General features: G+C 41.3%; 1 protein-coding gene across 1 annotated transcript in view; it reads right to left on the reverse strand.

The window, feature by feature from the left end:
- Dsg4 (desmoglein 4) overlaps positions 1–16805 on the reverse strand; it is a gene marked incomplete at its 5' end in the record, with an annotated part of 30451 nt that extends 13646 nt beyond the window's left edge. Inside the window, 11 exons of the mRNA XM_055625719.1 lie at positions 465–770; positions 1687–1905; positions 4229–4368; positions 5652–5923; positions 7864–8049; positions 9588–9722; positions 9972–10138; positions 11955–12099; positions 12431–12586; positions 15127–15258; positions 16764–16805. Of these exons, the coding sequence (XP_055481694.1) occupies positions 465–770; positions 1687–1905; positions 4229–4368; positions 5652–5923; positions 7864–8049; positions 9588–9722; positions 9972–10138; positions 11955–12099; positions 12431–12586; positions 15127–15258; positions 16764–16805 (1900 nt within the window). The remainder of the gene's footprint in view (positions 1–464; positions 771–1686; positions 1906–4228; positions 4369–5651; positions 5924–7863; positions 8050–9587; positions 9723–9971; positions 10139–11954; positions 12100–12430; positions 12587–15126; positions 15259–16763) is intronic.
- Positions 16806–21729: the final 4924 nt, after the last annotated feature.

Raw genomic sequence — 21729 nt, forward strand, 5'->3', positions numbered from 1 at the left:
TTGTTGTTTTGTTGGTACTCAAGCCAGAACCCAGGGGTCTCACTTATTATCCCACCTGGTTACACCTCGAGCTGCTTCTTTGTCCTGGATTGTCTTTTAGATTTATTCACTGGCATCACCATTCTGAGAAAATCCTCCATTTTCAGGTCCCATTTAAACCCACGTCTGTAAAAATTTCCACAACTCACCTCCTCTGAGCTACTTGTTCTTGTCTTTCCACTTTAAAGCAATTTTAATAGAATTTCTGTTACAGGATTTATTTTATACGCTTCTATGTTATACCTAACGATTTGTATATGTTTCCTATCTTTAGGAAGATCACTAATCCTTGATCTTTGTGGCTGTGATTATCCAACATGTGCAAGCCCTTGCTGGCCCCAGATGGCTACAGACACTGGAAAGAAAAGGCCAAATGAAGTTCACAATCCTGGTGCATCTAAGAAAAGACAATTTATCATACTTACAGAGAAGTAGTAAGAGGCCCATGACAATCATGCCGATCCCCGCTGGGCCAAGCCTGACATTTGACTGTTCAAGTCCATCATCAGTGACAGGCCCATACATGTCTTCGGTCACCCACGTGGTCTCCCCACTGTAGATGCCTGTGGTGCTGGAGTGCAAGCACATGTGTCTGTCATCACAAAAGCAGGCATCTAACTGCACGACCTGCGGCAATTCACACGCTCTGTTGTGACTGTCCTTCACAAGGATGGGGATTTGGTAAAGTCCCGGAGACAAAGTCTGTTCAGTCATGAGGATTGCAGCGGTGTCTAGAGAACAAAGAAGACACAGAGAGCAGATAAAAATTCCCTGGACGTAACCCTTCCTGATGCCCAAGGCAGACTCAGCTCGCCTCTCCAAGTTCAGTGTCTTTAAGTCCAGAGTTGTAAGGTTGTGCATATGGGGGAGGGCCATATCCCATAATAGTCTCCCTTTGTATCAGTTTACTCCTGAGGCACGCACTGCCGCATTCAAGAGCACCAAGTCTTAATAACGTGTCCCATAGTTTGCTCAACTATTTCTGTAGTACTCAACAATTGGATTTACATTTTTACCCTTATAAATAAGTTCACTGGTGAGAAACAGTGAGTGAATATCTACAGGAGAGGAGTATTTGAGAAACATTTATGTATTTGTCTGGAATTATTTAAAGTAGGCAATTGTGACCTTTGGCAAGTTAGTAAAATTATCTGTTTATTTCAAGTGATTAAACATTACTTTACTGTCCGCTTGTATGAAACGATGAGTTAGCTGATAGTTTATAGTTGACAGTTTGTAGCTGATAGATGCTATAGTTTATAACTGCAGTATTGAAATATTTTGATTTTTCTTTTTTTTTTCAGGATAATTTCCTCCCAAATGTCTAGCATACCTGAAAGTTCTAAGATTAATTAATTAACTAATTATTTTAATTTAATTTATTTTTAGAGACAGGGTTTCACTGTGTAGTCCTGGCTGTCCTGGAACTCACGCTGTAGACCACTGGCCTTGAATTCACAGAGATCGGCCTGCCTCTGCCCCCCAAGCGTTAGGAGTAAAGGCGTGTGCTGCCGCCGCCACCACCTGGCTTTTAATTTGATGTAACTATGTCGTAGAAAGAGACAGAAAATTGTGTTCAACTGGACTGTATTTGCTCACTGCTTTGCTCTGGGGCTTCAAGTGCCACCATCTTCCCGCTGTACTTACCATTGAAGGACCTGATATCCCATATGTTAGCAGTGTCTGGTGATTCGTCAACTACACAGAACGTAAAGGGAGAGCCGAAAGAATGGTCACTGACATAGATAATGACAGACGAAGCACCGATGCAGACACTTCTTCTTTTAGCATGAATGATTGGGCAGTAATCATTGGCATCAGGAACCTCAACGCATATGGTTCCTGTGGCTGTTCTCCCAGAGCCATCTGAAAAGGAGAGCATCATGGGAGTTAGGGTAATTGACTCCAGGGAGAAGATTCCATTTTATAGTCTACAATAATGCCACAGGAAGCATGAATAGTGCGAGTAACGTGTGATGCATGGCGGGCTCTGCCTGCTTGGGTTGCGTCAGTCACTGTGGCTTCTCTGGCATTCCTTCAGCCTTTCTTCTCTGTGTAAGCTGTTCGCTCCTCCAAAGACGCATTTTCTCTTCCTCTCATTCTGTTGATCTCAATGGATGTGGGGATGGAAGACAGCATGTCCTTCAAAGAATGTTCATCCTTTGCACTGTCCTAGAGAGGTGGACCTCACAGCTGCTGTCAGCCTCCCCACTCAGGGTCTCACAGGCTCTGTGCATGGTGTATTCAGAACTCTGGTGTGGGGTTAAATAATTGCTTACATATTTTTATTCTGTTTTCTTTGTTCTAAGAATTTTTGTTTATTTCTCTCTTTAATGACACTTGTAGGAAAAATATAATTTTCCCTCTAATCTACTTGAAACAAAGTATCACTCGGTGTAATTTATTAGAAAAAGCAGAGGATAAAAATTATTAGGGTCTGAGTTCAGTCCACTTTCTCCTTTATGCTGTGTTATAGTGAATAAAATATTGTTTTTACTCTGCAAGGAGCCTTAATTTTCTCATTTGAAAACTCAGATATTATCCTCTCTAGTTCAGCCAGCTAAATGATTTTTATAAGATATTAGTACACTTATCTTAAAGATAATATTTTATTACAATTATTTATTTACTTAATTTGTGTGTGTCTCTGTGTGTTTGCATGTGTATCTCTCTCTGTCTCCTTGTCTGTTTCCCTCTCTCTCTCTCTCTCTCTCTGTGTGTGTGTGTGTGTGTGTGTGTGCACATGTATGCCATAGCAAGTACATGAAGGTCAGAGGACAACTTGAAATAGATGATTCTCTATTTCCATCATGTGAATCTTAGAGATAGAACTCAAGTCATCAGGCTTGGCAGCACCTTTACTCGCTGAGCCATCTTGCCTGTCCCAAAGAATTTCTGTATACCTGAGTGATGATAAATCAAGAGCCTCAGCTCAGAAGTAGTCCATAGATTCAGTCTCCAAGTGGGTTCCCCAGTAAGTGGAGCAGGGACTTTCTCTGGGATGAACTCAGTGACAAGCTGTCTGATCACCTCTCCCTAGGAGGGTGCAGCCTTGCCAGGCCACAGAGGAAGACAATGCAGCCAGTCCTAATGAGAACTGATAGGCTAGGGTCAAATGGAAGGGGAGGAGGCCCTCCCCTATCAGTAGACCAGGGGAGAGGCATAGGGGGAGAAGAGGGAGGGAGGATGGGATTGGAAGATGAGGGAGGAGACCATAGCCAGGATACAAATTGAAAAAACTGTAATCAATGATAAAACAAAAGACAAGAACATGTGACCCATTTCTTAGACTTTATCATGCTTTTGTTTTTTGAGCCTTGCATTTGGTAATTTGCCCTTTTCTCTGGATACTATAAAGGCCAGATAGAGCCATTCACTGACCTCCCACCTCTGACTTCCCTGAGGCATACAGTTCAGACATTTACCTTTATTCTTCTTTACTGACCTCACTTTGTTTGCTCTGTAGCAACTGGCTTCCTAGGCACTGTTCTGGAGAATCATTGATTATGGACAAATAAACAAATTCCTGTTGCTATTCACCAAAAAAAAAAAAAAGTCATCGATTTTTTTTTCTCCATGAGAGAAGTGGCTCAATCACAAATTAACCCTGTGCAATCTTCGATTAAAGATGGTATACTTTGAATCATCTAGAGCTCTCTCGGCCAAGAGCATCTTAAAACTGTGTTGTCTACTTAAGTGACAAGGTGTCTTGTCATAGCTCAGTTCTGCTGAGAATGCTCTCAGGCACTCTGCCTCCCACCAAGGGGACCCTGTAATGAACTTTGGGCACAGCTTGTAATCCCAACTGTGAGGAAGCATTCCTAACATACTCTACACGTGAAATTAGCCATCCTCAAGCTATGCGGTCATAAATAGAAATAGCCTCTCATTTACACATGTCTCACTTTCATGCTTTATGCTATAAAGCTATGCACGATTCTGCTTTGGAACTAAGTGAGATAAATTATGGCTTGAGGATGATTTATGAGTCAAATTAAATTCTCTCTAGATTTTAGGTTTTATGAGTTTAGTTCTCAATCTAACATACTTAAAACTTTCTGTGAGCTTTGTTTATACCAATAAATACTAAATTTTGACTCGTACAACTATCAACATTAGAAGAGTTGCATTCATAATATTTCACAAAATAGAATTAATCATATTAAAACGTTGAAAAGAAATTTCTTACCATCTATAGCCAGGATCTCTGCTGCATATATCCCATCAGTAATATATTTTGACTTGGCGTCAAATTCCCTGGAAAACTGTATCTCACCAGTCCTTGAGTCAACTTTTAGCCAGCTGCCTGCATCGTGCCCTATCACATACCTGTTTTCAAATAAACAAGTTTATCGTTATGCTTCTGAGAAGGTTAGCACTTCAAAATCACACGAGAAGTAGAATGCAAGGAACCCACATTGTGTTTGTTTGACTCATCAGGATAATTGTCTTAGTTTATAAAGTGAATGTGTGTGTGTGTGTGTGTGTGTGTGTGCGCGCGCATCCATCCATCCCAGGGAGCATCCAGTATTAAATATATGTGTTAGGCTGACAACACAATTTCATCACACCTCTTTTACATCTTCAGTTACATAGTAAAATGTATGGGTAGATCTCAGGCCTCTTAATTAAGTCATTAATAATATTCAGATATCAAATATTCTTATCTAGTTTGAAAATCAAATCTTTATTTTCTTTCCTGGCAGACTCTTGCTTGCTGGCCGTGGGTGTGGGGCAGACTGGCTTCAGAGCGCCTGTATGCTGGTGTGCCCAGGGGCTTGTGGTAGCCCTTCTCTACCTCTCTGTCTAGGCCTTGTTATGGATATGGAGCTCAGGGACTTAAGCCAATCAGAACATTTGGTTCTCTAGCAGGTGAGGTTACACATCCTTGCTTCCTTGTCTCATCCTCTCTGCCATTTTCTATGTGAGCAGACTACATAAGTTTTTCTCAAAGCCAATTATATTATTAAATTTATAAACTTTGTTCGCTTTAAAAGTACCGAGGAGGAGGAGACAGAGATAAGGATGAGAAGGGTGAAGAGAACACCATTTATAGTGATTTCTAGAATCTCTTGCACTTGTGTATAGTATACAATACTCTGAATGTATACAGTTCTCTTTTCCTATTTTGGCTCTTTATGTTCGTATTTCTGAAACACCCATGTGTTGGCTTCATTTCCTGTTTTTTTTTTTTTTTCCTTTTAGGTCAAGCAGAGAGTTGAAACTCATCTCAAAGATAGCCGCAAGTTTTATGGAGACGGGCAGTGACTCATTCTTTATGGTGTATCACTGGTTACAAGATGACCTAATCAGCCTTAGTTCAGGGTAGTACAGCCGAGCTCAGAAGATCAAAGAGACTCTCACGGCAACGTCAGAAGCACTTTAATGTTGCAATCATTCCCCAGATGCAGTTGCTTTATAACCAGCCTGAGCTCCCACTAGCATGTTATTACATTCCAAGAAGATGCCAACTGCTGTAATAGTCCCCTAAAACAAGCAGCAAAGAGAAAACCCCCCTTTCTTCAAATACTATACACACTGTGTAGCACACGCCATGTGAATGAACGATGGCCAGAGCGACCACACATGCATGAGAAAAGCACGCGTCATACCTGACGTTTGTTGCAGGGTGCCCCGTGTCCATGTCTATGGCTGTGTACGTGCCAAGCACATAGCTCATCAAGGAGTCTCCCCTCATTCCTTCTCGTAGGCTAAATGTCATGGAGCTTGGGCGAAAGGTCGGTCCTTCCCGCACGTTGACAACCTGGATCCTCACAGGGGTGGAATGCATGTGGAACTGGGACGCCACTGAGTGGTGAAATTCAGCTTGGTTTCTGACTCCTACGCTGAGGTAAATGTTAGGTGCTTGTTCATAATCCAGCATCTGAAGTGACCAGGAAGAAAAACCAAATGGCTCTGGCTTAGTAAAGGGCTCTATCTTTGGGAGGACGGTGGATGTGTGCTGTACACAGATGTGTTCGACTGGGTTTTCGTGGGTGTAGCAGGTACACGTGTATGTGTGCACGTGGAGGCCTGGTGCTGGTGTCTTCCTCAATGGCTTCCACCTTATATATGGATGTAGAGTCTCTCTCTGAACTTGAAAGGTGAGGCTGCTCTGGCTAGCCAGCTTGCCTCGGGGACCCCAGTCTCTGTCTCCTGTACTCTTGGGTGACGGGTAGCTTCCATGACCAAATGGCTTTTTTGTGGGTTCTGAGGATTTGAACTTTGGTCCTCACATTTTAATGGCAAGTACTTTAGCAGCCGTGCCATCTCCCTAGCCCAGGGTTCCCTTTAGACAGAATAAGAAACAAGATGAAGAGGGTAACATCAGGACAAAGTCCTGGAATTTTGCAATTCTGGTTTTTAAACTGAAAAAATTTTTTTAGTGTTTTATGCACATAATCACTTAAAACTTTTGCACATGTGTATGTAGGTCAGTTAAATTTATAGGCTCATTTGCTATTTGTTTATGTTTGTTTATCATGATGTTGGGACTATAACCCAGGGCCTTGAACATGCTAGATGGGTGCTCTAACACTGACCTATATCTCCAAACCTTAAGCTGGCAGCTTAAAATTGAGATTATATTTTAGGTTTATATAAAAAAAAAACTTAAAATGAAAAATGACACTGCTTTTTTATAAAAAATAAAAATTAAATCAAGAATGGATCAACAACCACAATTGTTGGCTGAGTAACTAGGACTCAGACCTCCTTTGTAGAATTCACCTTTGAGACTATCTTTAAAGTAGTGATGAAAGAATAAAGAAGACAATACCTATGATGTAAGCAAACATAATTATTCTTTTCGCTGATGCACACAACTTTAAGAAATCATGTTATTACTTTCTGCATGATGCTACAGCTTGGTTGCACTGGGACTGGTGGACAAGACGGCTCCTTTATTAGGCACACTCAAATAAGTAAAACCCCACCCTGACAAAAGTCACCTTTGAACTGAGTTTTCCGGATGAAAGGTGAATGCAGTCTTTTGATCCAGAGTGACTGATGTGGGAACATGAAAGGTCACAACTAGAAGAGCCATTGCAGAAACAGGATGTGCAGGGCAGTGCCTGTGAGGCACTGGTCTGGGAGCTAAAGTAAGCAACGCTGGCTATTTGTGGGATCCTGGTTTACAATCTCCAGACTGGGATCTCACAGATCTGGTTGGATCCCGTCTTAGTCATTTGTTCCCCCCAGGAGAACCGAGACAATTAAGTCTTTGGTTTTGTTCTCCTTTTTATAAAAAGGAACTACTAATTTTCTTTCCAGAGTAGTGCGGGTTAGAGGAGGGTCTATGTGCAAAGCCTTTCTCCAGATTGGCCTCATAACATAACAGCTGGTGTAGAATCTTGCAATTGCTTAATAATCCCTAGCGTTTTCTCCTTTCATTATTATGTCAGTAATCCCACTGGGCAGGTTCCCAGTTCCCTTGCTTGCTGTATGAAACTTTTTCAGACAAACCTGGTTCAGAAGGATGTCACCTTCTCATATCTCACCAGTATTTTATATTTGTCCCACTCCCAGACTGGGTGTTAGGACACACACTGGCATCACTGTTAAACTGCTAATGGACATGTTACTTACTTTGATTGTCCTTTCCTTATTTTCTATGAAATATTGAACACTATGAGAACAATGTAGTCTTATTTTTCTTGCTAATGAATATTGTGTTGCTAGCCTGGAAGACTCCTTCATCACAGACCAGGAAACTCAAGGGTATGAACAGCATTCAGGTGTTGAAGTGCTTTCTGCTGGTGTGATCTTGATCTCAGAATCACTTCGTACTTTGTTGGAGAGAAACCTTACAGATAATGTGCTTACCTTGACCACTTTCAAAATGCCTTCATTGGTTCGTGGATCTGTTTGGATCTCAAACCAGTTCCCATCATTGCCAGAGAGGATTGAATATTTTGCCAGCCAGTTATCAGTGCCTTCTTCATCAAGATCAATTGCTTGTAATCGTAGCAGTTCTGAGCTCAAACAATTTTCTTCAATACTCGCTGAGTACTGAAATAAATAGATCAAGTCTATGGCATGAATTTGCAAAGGAACAAAGAGATTTACTATCATACAATTATCCTCCAAAAATCTAACAAAGTATGCCAGTTTTTTATAACATTTTTAGGTGGCATCTATTCAATCATGGACATAAGAATGACATAATTGTAAGATAATTAATTTCCTTCTGCTACATGTGAAATCAATTTCCCATTGGCACTTCATTTTTTTCTTATTTATTTTTAACTTGCTTTCTTCCTTTAAATAAGCTATTATATATATATATATATAAACAAATTTACATATATATATATATATATATATATATATATATATATGTAAATTTGTTAATGGCCAAATAGTAAACATTTTGGACTTTGTGGGTCAGAAACTCCTGTCTGACATTGCTTATCCCTTCATGGTTTCAGCACAAAGTAGGTGGAGACAACACAGGAGAGGAATAAACAAGGAGGAATATTTTTACTAAAAAAGGTGTCAAGCCATTCCTGGTTCTGATATTTGGATCATGTAATTGTTTTTTTGTTTTTTTTAAATAAAGGTCTCGCATAGCCCTGGCTAGTCTTGAATTTGTTATGTAGCTGGGAATGATTTTGAACTTGTGCTCCTGTTGCCTTTTACCTCCCAGGAACTGAGACTGCAGGCATGCCCCACTGCCTTGTTGCCGGAGATCAAACCCAGGGCTCCATGCATGCTAGGCAACCATTCTGTCAAACTGGACTACATCCCTAGTCCCAAATTTATGCACTTTGTGATAAAGGTGAGAAAGGGGTCTGAGGATGTCTGGAACTCTAGCATAATTAATTCAGCAAGTTGTAAGGTCTATACAAAAATGTTGTTATTGTTTTATTGACTCAGCAAGATTTTCACATTTCTGTGAGTAGAGTATCTAGAGGAGACTATTTTTTTACAGAGAAACTTTGCTTGGGGCAGTGAGTCAAACGTAAGAACACAGGGGTGCTGAAGATTGCTCAGTGGGTAGAGGCACTTCTGGCCAAGACTGATAACCTGAGTATGAACCTTGGGACTTACGTGGTAGAAGGAGAGGACCAACTCCTGCAAGTTGTCCTCTGACCTCCACATGTGCACCATGGCACATATGTGGCCACACACAACACACACACAGAAAATAAGCAAATAAAGGTAAATAAAAATAAAAAGATAGGGTTGGAGAAATGGCTCGCAGTTAGGAGCACTGACTGCTCTTCCAGAGGACCCTGGTTCAATTCCCATCATCCACATGGCAGCTCACAACTATCTGTAAACCCAGTTCCTGGAGATCCGACACTTTCACGGAGACATACATGCTGACAAAACACCATTGCACATACAAATTAGATTTAAAATATGTTAAAAATTTAGAAAAAAAAAGATAAACACGTTGGAGTGTTACCATACATAGGAAATGCTAAGGTTTGTATAATAAAGCCGAGTCCACCCACACTATACCAGCCAGGCTTCTGAATAAGTGCGAAGTCAAACTGATTGTTTACTGACAAGGGAGAAAGGTTACTAGAAGAGCGACTTACTGAGGTTTTCTCTAAGATGGGGAAATTATCGTTGACATCCAAAATCTTGATTCTGCAGTCGCACTCAGAAGACAGCCCGTCTGTGGCTCCATCCCGATCTGAGCCCCTCACCAGTAGATTGTACATACTGTGTTGCTTGATTAGAATGACAAAGAATCAGACAGCTTAGGCCCTGGGACTCCAACACAACCCAATGCCATTATTTGTTTTTTAATAGATGTATAAAATCAAACCTGTATCACCTATCATTTCATTTTCATTAGAAATGGTTAAAGTGTTTTTCCTTCCCTCCTGTGCACTGGACTAAGGCCAGGCACAAATCATCTCATCTTTGCTTTTTCAAAACCAAAGTTCCTGTTAGCATTCATTCATAGAAGGCCGTACCTCTCTGTCAAGGAAGTTGGACATCGTGCGGACTTCTCCGGTGTACCTGTTCACCATGAACATGGGCGCACCAGCGGGCTCCTGGGAAATGATCTTGTATGCAATTTTAGAATTCAAGTGGTTGTCTTCATCTGCATCGGTGGCACTTAACTTAACCACTAGTGCATCTACGGAGTAAGGGTAGAGGTATAGAATGGTTGGAATTCTACTGGAACCAATCCATCCTCTCATTAGGCATAATAAGAGAGCAGTTGGTCTTTCCTCAGTTTCCCCTAGTTCCTCAAGAGGATGTTACTGTAGCTTATACCAGGGAACCACATCACCCACACCAATAGTTACAAAAGTAATAGTAGTTCACATATGAAGCTCTTGACAGTTTATTCTTTCACTCAGTTAATGATAAGTTAGTAGCAAACTAGTGGTCTTTAATATATGAAAAAGTTCAGTAGACTATCATAAAGCCAAAGAAGTGATTTTATCACATTTGTTTTTACCATGGCCTTGTGAAATTATTTTTTGTTGTTTAATTAAGAAGTTGATAATTGAGTTAAATTCAACATTGCAATACTTATTGCTTGTGTGTATGCATGTGTGTGTGTTTGTGTGCGTGTGTTCTTTGAGACAAGGTCTTTCTGCAGATCCCTGGTTGTCCTGGAACTTTGTAGAGCAGGCTGGCCTTAAACTCACAGATATGTCACCTTTGCTTCTTGAATGCTTGGGTCAAAGTTGTGTGCCACCATGCCTAGCAAATATGTATGCTGTTAACTGTCACTTAGAACTGTTACTGTTTACCCTAGAAGATAATTTATCAAAGTACAAGTTATATAGTTATTAAAATGAATAATTGATCAAGGAAATTTCTTAATTATTCATGCAGAGAAAACACAGGCCCTGTGGCCAAGTCCCACTGTCATCATCTACAGGGTTGACTTTACAGAATTGGCAGATACATTGCCTCCCAGACCTCAATGTGAAGAGCCTACTGCAGAGAATCTTGGTGCCCTTAAACAGACAAAACAGGGCCACCAAGACTTTGGAGCTTGTGAAGGTCGTGGTCCTGGAGGTGTCTGTTTAGACACTGTACTTACAGGATGAGGAGGTGTCAACAGCAGTGGACTGGGTGTGGCTCTCTCCTCTTCCCTCACAGAGGCCACTCTGAGGAATGTCTGCAAGGAGGCTAAGGCCAGAGTCCTTCCTCCAAACACCTCTCACTTGTGACCCCTCAGAGAAAACCATTCTGCCTTTCCATAAGTTCAAAACACTGGTGTTTTTCTGCCTCTCTTCTTACTTTTGCTAATATTTCCTCTTGAATGTGTTTGGAGGTGTAATGTGAGATGCAGAATTGAAAGGTTAGGGAATATTAGAGGATTGGAAGGAGGTGGAAGCAGGCAGAGTGTGAGGAAAGGGGAAAGTAGCAACGGCAGAGAAACATAAGGTTAAGGAGGAAAGAAAAGAGCATGACAAAGAAAGCAAAGGGGAGCACTAAACTTGGAATTAAGTGGGGTGGAAAGAAATGGAAGAAAAGGTGCATGCGCGTGTGCACACACACACATCCAGAGAGAAAGAGAATGTCACTTGCTGCCTGAAGATGATTGCTCCAAGGAGTGGCTCCATGGCGAGAATGCTTCCTGCACTGTTATTCCCTAGTGTGGTTCAGCGATGACCTTTTGAGCCGTAGACCAGAATGGAGACTGTTGTGGTTTTTGGTTTTTTGTTTTTTCAGTTGACTCCTTCTATCCAACCATTTCTGAGAATGATGCTGAGCACTGGCTCTCTGATGTGTGTAGGAATCATCTGTGAATAGGAGGCTACTAAGCATTTTAATTAAATATTTTCCCACTTGAGTTGTGTTAGAATGTTTGGGGTTTATTCAGAGTGGAGCTTGGCTTTTTCTAATATTTGAGTAAGCTAGCATTTCAATCTTCGGAGCTTTTGAGCAGAAGCGAGCACACACAGTGCAGTCAAGGTCGGTGGTCCACTCACTGGCATCGCTGTTTTCTTCAATGTTGGCCGTGTACACGTTCTGACTGAAGACTGGGGGGTTATCATTCACATCCATGACTTTGACTCGCAGTTCCAGAGGTCTCTCCAAGTCTTCTCCTCGTGAGTTGAGAGCGCGGCAATGGATCTGTAGAAAGTCAGAGCAAAGCTGTCTTTTTCCACTTAATTGGCAACGTGCTTGAAAACACATGAAGAAACATTCCAAGAAATAATACTTCTTCCCAAATTCAGACTATGCTGGAGCCTAGCAATGGAAACATCATTGATACTTCCTCATAAACAGGTATAATACACGGGACACCAACTTGGCTTTCTCAGACTTTTCTTCTTTCTTCAGGCTCTTCATTAGTTTCTATCTACTATCTTCTTTTTATCTACAGACTTGATTCATTTTCTTCCTTTTTTAAAAGGAGAAAAAAAATAAGAAAGACAAATAAAAACCCACCGCTGGGACTTACCAAGAAGAGTGGGGTTATCTCCCTGTCCACCACTGAGGTAATGTTGATTTCTCCAGTCCGAGGGTTGATGGTGAACACGCCGTAAGGTGGCCGATCGATCCCGGCTCCAGAGATCCGGTATGTTATCCTCTGGCTCACTTCACAGTCCGATCTAATCTACAAAAGAAATGTTTAGCTTTGGGACCCAGTTGAGGTGCAGTGTAGTTTGGGATGGAACATCCTAACGGACCTTCTCCAAGCTCATACCATGGCGGACAAAATGACATTAGCTCATAGGCTTATTATAGTATTATACAAGGGTGTGTGTTTGTGTGTGTGTGTGTGTATGTGTGTGTGTGTGTGTGTCTGTGGGTGTACAATTCTGATTAATATGCAGAAGTATACACATAGTTGATGTTTACTGTTAACTCTGATTTTGTTTGCACAGAGAGTCTGACAAATGAAGCCAAATCTGTAGTGGTTTTGTTTTATTCATTTAGGTGTGTGTCTGTGTGTGTGTGTGTGTGTGTGTGTGTGTGTGTGTGTGTGTGTGTATGAGTGCAGGTGGCCATGGAGGCCATAGGCATCCGACCATCTTGGAGCTGGAATGAGAGGCAAGTGCAGGCCACCCGAGGTAGGTGTTGAGAACTGAACTCAGGTCCTCTACAAAGCAACGCACACTATTAGTTACTGAGCCATCTCTACAGCCTGCCTCCCCTGCTTTTATATTTGAAACAGCCTCGTTGAGCCTCAACCTTGAAGATGACTAACCTGGAATTCTCACTCTTCTATCTCCACTCACTCCAGAGCTGTAGTTACAGGCACGAACGACTAACTATGCCTAGCTTTGTGTAGTTCTTGGGGAAGAACCCAGTAATTTATACATGGTAGGCAAACACTCTACCAACTGGTCTACATCCCCAGTGTCTCTTTAGCATTTTTAAAAAGGATAATTGGTTTGTGTTAGTATTCCTCTGCTCGGAATTGACTTTGAGACTCATAACGATGTGTAAATGAAACACATCAGATGGAAAAGAGGTGCTTAGAGGCAATAAACATACCACATATATAAATCTGCTTGCCACTCTAATGTCAACAGATAGTATAGCTAAAAGTCAACCATGTGGATTTTGCTGTCACAGTTTTATTTCTATTGATCATAAATTTAACTGTTTACATTTTAGAAACTTACCTCTATACTGCAGATGAGAGTATATGTTAAAACCCTAACATTTGTTACCTAAACATCACAATTCAAGTAAGCTGGGAATAACACCTCTGGTTAGCTCATTTCTTCTACATTGGAGAAAATCTAGCAATATCCCCAAGGGAAAGAAAAACTGAATTTGTAATATAGGCTGGATAACAACTCTAAAACCATGATGAGTTGAATGGAAACAATGTCTGAGAGAGAATGCATCTCTTTCTTGAACACAGTGGAACACCGTTGCCTACCCTTGCTCTGTTTTCAGCCGAAAGCTGTAAAGAAGAGATTTGTTGGGCTCCTTGATCTCAGTGAAGATCCAGGGTCAAGATAGCCAGCGGCAAGTGGCCTCCAACTTTCACGGACTGAGTGAGTACATGTTCTTATAGGATTTCTTTCTTGCCTCTAGCCTTTGCTTACGAATGCCTGTTATGACTCTCAGTGTTCAAGGCTAGTGTGATGATTCCCCATGTAAATGCACCTGCTGCCAAGCCTGATGAACTGAGTGTGAACCTCAGAACCCACCTTGTGGAAGAAGAGATTCCCACCAGTTGTCTTTTGGCCTACTCTCGCCTCCTTCTTTTCTCTCTCTCACTCTCTCTTTCCCCCTCACACACTCTCAAATACACACTTTCTCTCACACACCTTCTCTCTCACACATACTCTATCTCATATTTTCTCCTTCTTTTTCACTCTCTCACACACAACACACACACACGCACACACTCTCACACACACGTAATTAAAGTTTTTTTTCATAAAAAGATCCTTAGCTTCAGGACTTAGAAAATTGGTTTGAATTTGCAGCATCATCTTTACTTTCTAAAATTCACCAAAATGGCAACCCGTTTACTTTTTGGAGTCAGTCTGCCACCGTCACAAACTTGTGATGTATACAGGGCACAATGAGCAGAGCACAGTAGACAAAATCCATCTGTTTATGTTGGAGGTCCAAGTCTATCTTTCAGAATGACGCACTACAAACCTTCCATTGTGTGTCAGTCCCCAGCTTGGGATATTTAATGGTGTCCAAGGGTTGGGAATATGTCAAGTAAAGCACTTGCCTCATAAGCACGAGGACCAGTGTCTGAAAGCTAGAACCCGCATTAAAGAAGCTTGGGCCTGGTGGCACGCGCTTGTAATCCAGGTGTGTAGCAAGTGGAGACAGATCCCTCAGGGTCACTGGCCATCCACTCTCACCTAATGGGTGAGCTCCAGGTCATTGAGCACAAGGTGAACAAATAGCACTGAGGAACACTGAATGGCCTTCATAGACCCATACACACATATTCATGTGTGCCCCCCCACACGAGGGCATCTGCACACACACCACACATACCATACACACACGTTAAAAGTAAAATCTGAGCAACACGAGCCAGTGACAGCACACCATTCTTTTAAATCTCTGTGGGCTGGCAGAGGCTGCAAATCCTTGAAAGAGCCCGGAGATTTCCAACTACAGATGCTCCTGCTATGAGCTCAGGCTATCCCTGCTTGCACTACCACTCACTCTGGCAATTGGATTCCTCTTGGAGTTGTCCTCGCCCTCCCGACAGGCTGCAGCGAACTTGATCCACTCCCGCTTTTGTCTTCTGACAGTCTGCCAGGTTGTGGTACCATTTTCAATGTCTAATTCTTTTACCTAAAGAAAAAAAAATCATGTTTCTCATGGTGTCAAGGTACCTTGTACTGAGACAATTGTTTGACACTGTAAGATGTGTCCAGAGGGAATGATAAATCAGGGAACAAAGGAACTGATTTTCTGATATATAATTATGGGCAGACACAACTTTCCCACCCGTGACTGTGTTGGAATGGTCTCATATCTTTAGAAGATAGCATGGGAACAGGTTTTGTTGGCTGTGCTGGGTGCTCTGATTCTGGACTGTACCACGCAGTGCAGCTCTTCTTCATTTCGTCTTTGTTGCTAGGTAATGATCTTGCTTGTCCCACCTTCCCTTCACCTCCGATTGGGCTTTCCTGACTCCATGTAGTCACTGCTCCATGTGAACTGTTCCACACAATATGAGGGAAGGGGTCTTTCTCTCCTTCTGATACCCCTCTGTATTACTGTAAATAAGAATGTTTAAACTGCATACGCATCCCTGGTGACAATCCTATGGACACCTTTTTGATGTTTGTTTTTTGATACAGGGTTTCTCTGTGTAGCATTGGCTGTCCTGGACTTACTCTGTAGACCAGACTGGCCTGAAACTCATAGAGATCTGCGTGCCTCGGCCTCCAGTGCTGGGATTAAAGGTGAGATCCACTGCCATGTATATTTTATCAGTGTCCTGTGGATGTTTGCCTTTTTGTGGTTTTATGTTGCTACTGCCTACAGATTCCTCAATAATTTGACACCACTGAAGACCTTAGCAATTCTACCTGAAGCATGAACACACATGTATGCATGTGTAAATGCGTAATATATGCATTTATTTCCGGAAGTCCTAATGTTCTTATTGGATCACAGATGTTTACTTAAGGTTCGATTGCTATTTTTGGGGAAGGCAGATGGCCCACATGAATGGAGTTTATTATTTCAAGAACCAATGAATTTATACCCCTTATCTTAATCCTGCTTCCCGAGACATTTCACATATTTAGTACTTGCCAATGAAGCTTAGAAACATAATTTTATTCTCTCCAGTGACTTGAGACAATCACAGTAAGGATTTCATAAGCACCGCAGGAGGAACATGGCTGTTAGGCTGAATTCCTGAGTCCTGCTCTGAGTGGAAGTAGATTCTCTGCCATTGTGTTTAGTTGTAGATTACACATTTTTAACTTTGTATCTTTCTTTCCTTTACAGAGTGTCAATGGTATTTTCTAATTGATGTTCTTCTTCCATCTTAAAGGACTTTGCTGCTTCCTTTGCTTTGCTCTAGATTGAGAAACTTGTAAATAAGCTACCAGCATAATTTGAAGAGTAGAAGTTGATAAAACAAGCTCTGGAAACCATGCCTTACAGGCCTAGAAATCAGGACCTACAGGGTTCCTATTGCTAGTTTGGTTTGGCTCTGGTTCTGCCTTTTACTTTTGTTAGAATAACTACATTTTCTAATATTTTAATTTTTAATATATGATGTGTTTTAACATCCAATTTTCTTTTCATTTTAAGTAGAGAAGATAGTTGTTATACATTACCTCAACAATAAATTCACTGTTTACTCCCAGTATCACCTGTAATAAAAAGAAAATATTAGTATATATTTGCATAATTAAAGAAAGCAAATTATACAATTCTGATGTTTCTTTATCATTTCTTAAACATATATACAGTTAATACTGTAAAACACAATTGGTAGTAGGAAATAAGCAGTACAGATCTGCTTTTTGTCCCCAAAAGTCTTTTTAATTTTACAAGAGTATACCAAATAACAATTCTTGGGCTGAGGAGATTATTCAGTGAGAAAAATGCTGTCTTTGCAAGGATGAGGCCCTGTGTTCAGAGACCCATACTTCCTGTAAAAGCTAGTTGCAGAGGTATATATCTCTAACACCAGCGCCCAGAAGGTAGGACTAGATTCCTGGGCTTGTTACCCAACCAATCTAGCTAAAAAGGGAGCTCCAGTTCAGTTAGAGACTCTCTCTTGAGAAATAAGGACTTTTAACCTCTGCTTTCCATACATGCACACATGCATGGGTGAACACACACACACACACACACACACACACACACACACACACACCTCCAGCAAGATGAGTTAGAAAACTTGTTTCAACAGAGGCATGACAGGTTCAAGTGGAAGGCTCAGGATATCAAAATGGACTGGATGAAGGTCTCACAGAGGGGAAGGACTTGGCAAGCTCTGTAGAAGAAGCTGTCTTTAATATGAGAAATTGATGAGGGAGGACCATCTTCAGCCACAGGACAACAAGAACATAGGAACTATGCCACTGTGTTTTAGAGGACTGGTTAATGGTAGCTGTTATTGTCAGGAAGGTAGAAACACCACGGAGATAATGCTTGGAATGGCAATGGGGGCAGATCAGAAGGTACCTTCTATAATAGGTTTAGAATTAAGGATTACTTTTGGGGTGACAAAAGCATTGTCTTTAAATGTATCATTACAATGAAAGGAAGATGCAAGACAAATGCCCAGTGTTGTGACACTTGAGGATGAGCGATTGCTTAGGGAGGACAGGGGACATGAATACATGTGCTGAGTGCTAAGCAAGGGGAATGGAGATACTAACAAAAAACTGATGAGACTCATGGGCAGAGGAAGGGTGACAGAAGCTTGCCTTTATGTGTTGGGGAAAGTACAAAAGTGGGAGCTTGCTCTGCACAAGCCTATAGAAACAAAATTTAGTGGAAGACTGATGAAGAGTCTGTTGACAGGTTGGGATGAGGAAGAACAGAATGAGTAGTTCTTTAGAGTCTTGTCCAGTAGAATTTGGAAATTTGAATGTTAAATGAAATTGTTTAAAAAAACGAAACAAAACAAAGAACCCTGTTCTAACTGCACATTTCTTTTGTTCTAGATTGTGGGAGGTAGAGGCAGGAGAGTCAGGAGTTCAAGGCTTTACTCAGCAACATAGGAAGTAAGAGGCTAGCCTGGGCTATGTGAAGTCCCGTATCAAAAAAGGAAAAGATAAAGGAAGCAAACAAAGGACAGATCCGTGTGCTGAAGTTATGCTTTTGTACAAGTAATACAAAGAAGTCTAAAGGCAGAAGGCTGCAATATAAGAGAGCAGAGGGAGGGAGGAGCTGAAGTGGGGATAGGAAGGAAGCAGAGTGAGGGGAGCAGAGCAGCAAGAGGTGAGGCAATGCAGAAATATTTAATCACCTTGGGATGCAATGAAGTCAAGGAGAATTGGAACTGGACTGTCTCAGAATCTTGAGACAGGATGTCCTTGTTAACTTTATTAAGTGGTGTGTGTCTGGTTGCAAGAGTCAGGGAAAATGTTATGGGGGAGGGGAAAGTAGCAATGGTGGACTAGATTTTCAGCAAGTGGTCAGGTAAACATAAGAGGCTTGGTGCTTTTCAAGGGTTAATTAGATGGAAATTTTTTGTTTGTTTGTTTGTTTTGCTTTGGAAACCAAGACTAAACATATAATCAATAAAGATAAGAGAAGGATATTGTAGAGAAAGAATGATGGGAAGAGAAGGAGGAGGACTTGGGAGGATTAAATGTAAGAGTAGTTAGAGATATGATTTGAAGAAAAGTGGGGATAGATGCATTAGAAGTGCTGGGCAGGTCTGGGGATGTAGATTGGTGGTACAGCGCTTGCTTTGTGTGTTGGTGCCCTGGTTTCCATCTGTGACATAATATAAAAAAAAAAACCAAACCAGCATAAAATGTGCAGATAAAGAGCTCATTGGTCATGAGAACAAAAGTCTCTCTGGAATGGAAAAGTCAACATATATGCTGTTATGTATGACATAATGTGTTATAATGATGCATACATACATCGCGGATGAAAATTGTTACTGCATTGGGTATGAAGCTCAGTCAATAGAGTGCTTGCTTAGCACTCACTTACATAAAATTAAATCAAAGCCCTGGGTTGATTCCTAGTAACATATGAAACTGTGATGGTCATACTTGTATTCCAAGCGCTCAGGAGATGGAGAGAGGATCAGAAGTTTCAATTTCACCGAGGCCTACAGAAGGAGTTCAAGGCCAGATTTTGGTAGATAAGGAGATGAGTCCCTGTGTCAACAAATAAGTTTATAAAACATTTCAAAACAAACGAAAGCATACAGTAAAGACAGAAAACCATCATAAAGAATAGTTGGTGACACATTCCACACATCGCTGTGTCACAGCTTTTGTGGTGAGCACAGATGTAGAAGAGTTACAGGAGACTGCTGCAGGTCTCAAGAGGTCTATGCTATGGAAGGAGACATGAAACTAAGAAAAAGAAAGCCTATTTGGCATTCTTGAATCTTGTACATGGTATCTCCTTAAAGATTAATGTAGTGTCTAGGCCTGTGACAGGAGATCAGCACCTAATGGAAGACACTGTTTTGGTTGTGTAGACTACACTATTTTATGACTATAGTCCTGATTCAAGGTTTGAGTTTTGTTGTTAGAAAAGCAGATCCTCCTGGAAGGTATAAGGAAAAACACCAAACAGAATCTTACTACTCAGAGAGCAACAATTTTCCAAACACATAAGTATAGAATTGTAGCTGTTTGTATCAAAAGAAATATATCATATAGTTTTATAATTTGCTTTTTGTACTCAGTGATTGTTGTTGTAAGGTTCTGCGTCAGTGAATACTGTAGACATCTGCCTTGGTGGCTGCCTTATCTACCACATCAGTAGCTGTTTGTTATTTTGGTCAGTGGGAAATTAGGATGACTAAGAGCTACAGACACCCACAGTGAGGAATATAGACTAAATTCAGCATCCAATTTCCAGCTCAGTAATGTTAGGTCAATGACCTCAGCAGGTGGGATCATTACCTAGGACATTTTGGGGGAGATGGCTTTGTGGCTAAGTTTTTTGCCTCCCAAGTATAAGAAGCTGTGCTCAATTCCATGTCAAAACCTATGTTATGAGCCAGGTATGGTGGTGTAGGCTTGTAATCCCGTGGGTGGTGATGTGGGTTGTAGAGACAGGTGGAGTCCCAGAAGTTTGCTGGCCAGCTAGCATAGCTGCCTGGTGAATCCAAGGCCAATGAGAGATCTTGTCTCTTAAAAAGTGGCAGGAATAAAAGAACAACTGATGGAGTTGTCCTCTGACTTCCATGTTTTTTTTCTCTCTCTCACACACACATACTCATACTCACACGTGCACACACGCAACGCCATACACAAACACACACATGTGAACACATACTTATGCTCACATGTAGCCCCCGTCATGAACAAGGACATGTGTGGAATCTCCCTTCCCCATTCGAAAACTTCTGTCCTCATCTTTATGCTCAGCTCTGTTTTCTCCCTTTGTTCATTTCTTAGACGTTTCCCTCCTCCCTTCCTGACACCATCTGAGAACCACCGGAACCACAGTAGCATTGGTACCTTGCATTTCCCACCCACCTTTGGTGAAGACAAGCGGAGCTGGGAGCTTGGAGCTTCAGAGCTATAATCAACCATTAGTCTAATTTAACTTGAAAGCAGTGAGAGTGCGTCTTAGCTGGGTCCTGCTTATAAATCAAGTAGGGATTTGCCAGGTAATTTTCACTTTGCAATGAAAACAACAACCTCACCCTGGTTTCTACCTCCCTCAAAGCCTGCGAGGTTAACATTGCATCTATTCAGTGTTGGGATAGCAAGTGAATAGGGGCCCTGTTCTGCTGATTATAATTGTATTCAACACCCAAAGATGGTTTTAAACCATTCAGCATCATTTTATTAAATTGCTTTAATTTTGTGCAAATTTTGGCATCGTATTTGGGTCTCATGCTCTCAATTAGTAAAAGTGCTGACCGCTTGCATTACCTTGCAGCGTTTATTCATGAACCTTGACAATATTTGAAACAAAGGATGTCCTTCCTCAGTTCTTCCTATAGTGGCTGACAGCTGACATTGGTTCATTCTAAGATCACAGGGCTGCAAAGGGTAAATTCTCATATATTATACAGGTTGAAAGCTAAAAATAAGATTTATATCATTTGAAGGTGGGCAACTGGAGTCTAGATGCCACTGCCGCTTGATGGGTTGGAATTTGTTTAGTTTCTGCTTTTCCCTGAACTTCAGTGTTCTGTGTCTATTGATGAACCAATTGACTGAATTAGCTTTAGAATTATAAAAAATAGTTCAATATGCAAATATGGAGATTTTGATGGGAAAGAACTAAATGTAGAAGGTAAAATGTCTTGCTAAGGATGGATGGAGTTTTCCAAAACTCATTTTGGATAAGCCTATTATTATTATAATTAAACAGGGTTCACATCATGCTTTCTTTGTCTCCACCCTTTCCCTGTATGTGTAGTACCAAGGGAGCTTGTTAAGGTTAGTATGTAGCATCTCTGGAACTTTCTCTTGGCAGGGCCATTAGAGCTCTTCTCATCCCTGGAGACTGACACGTTCCTTATGCCTGTGAGACAAGTGTCCAGCCTGGAGCTGTGTCTATGGATCTGCTGTCCTTTTTTGTTTTGAGATGACAGCCCACTAAATTGCTTAAGTGGTCCTTCTACTTATGATTCTCTGG

This window comes from Psammomys obesus, unplaced genomic scaffold (genome assembly GCF_907164565.1).
Source record: "Psammomys obesus unplaced genomic scaffold, mPsaObe1.curated_primary_1811, whole genome shotgun sequence".
Lineage (NCBI taxonomy): Eukaryota > Metazoa > Chordata > Mammalia > Rodentia > Muridae > Psammomys > Psammomys obesus.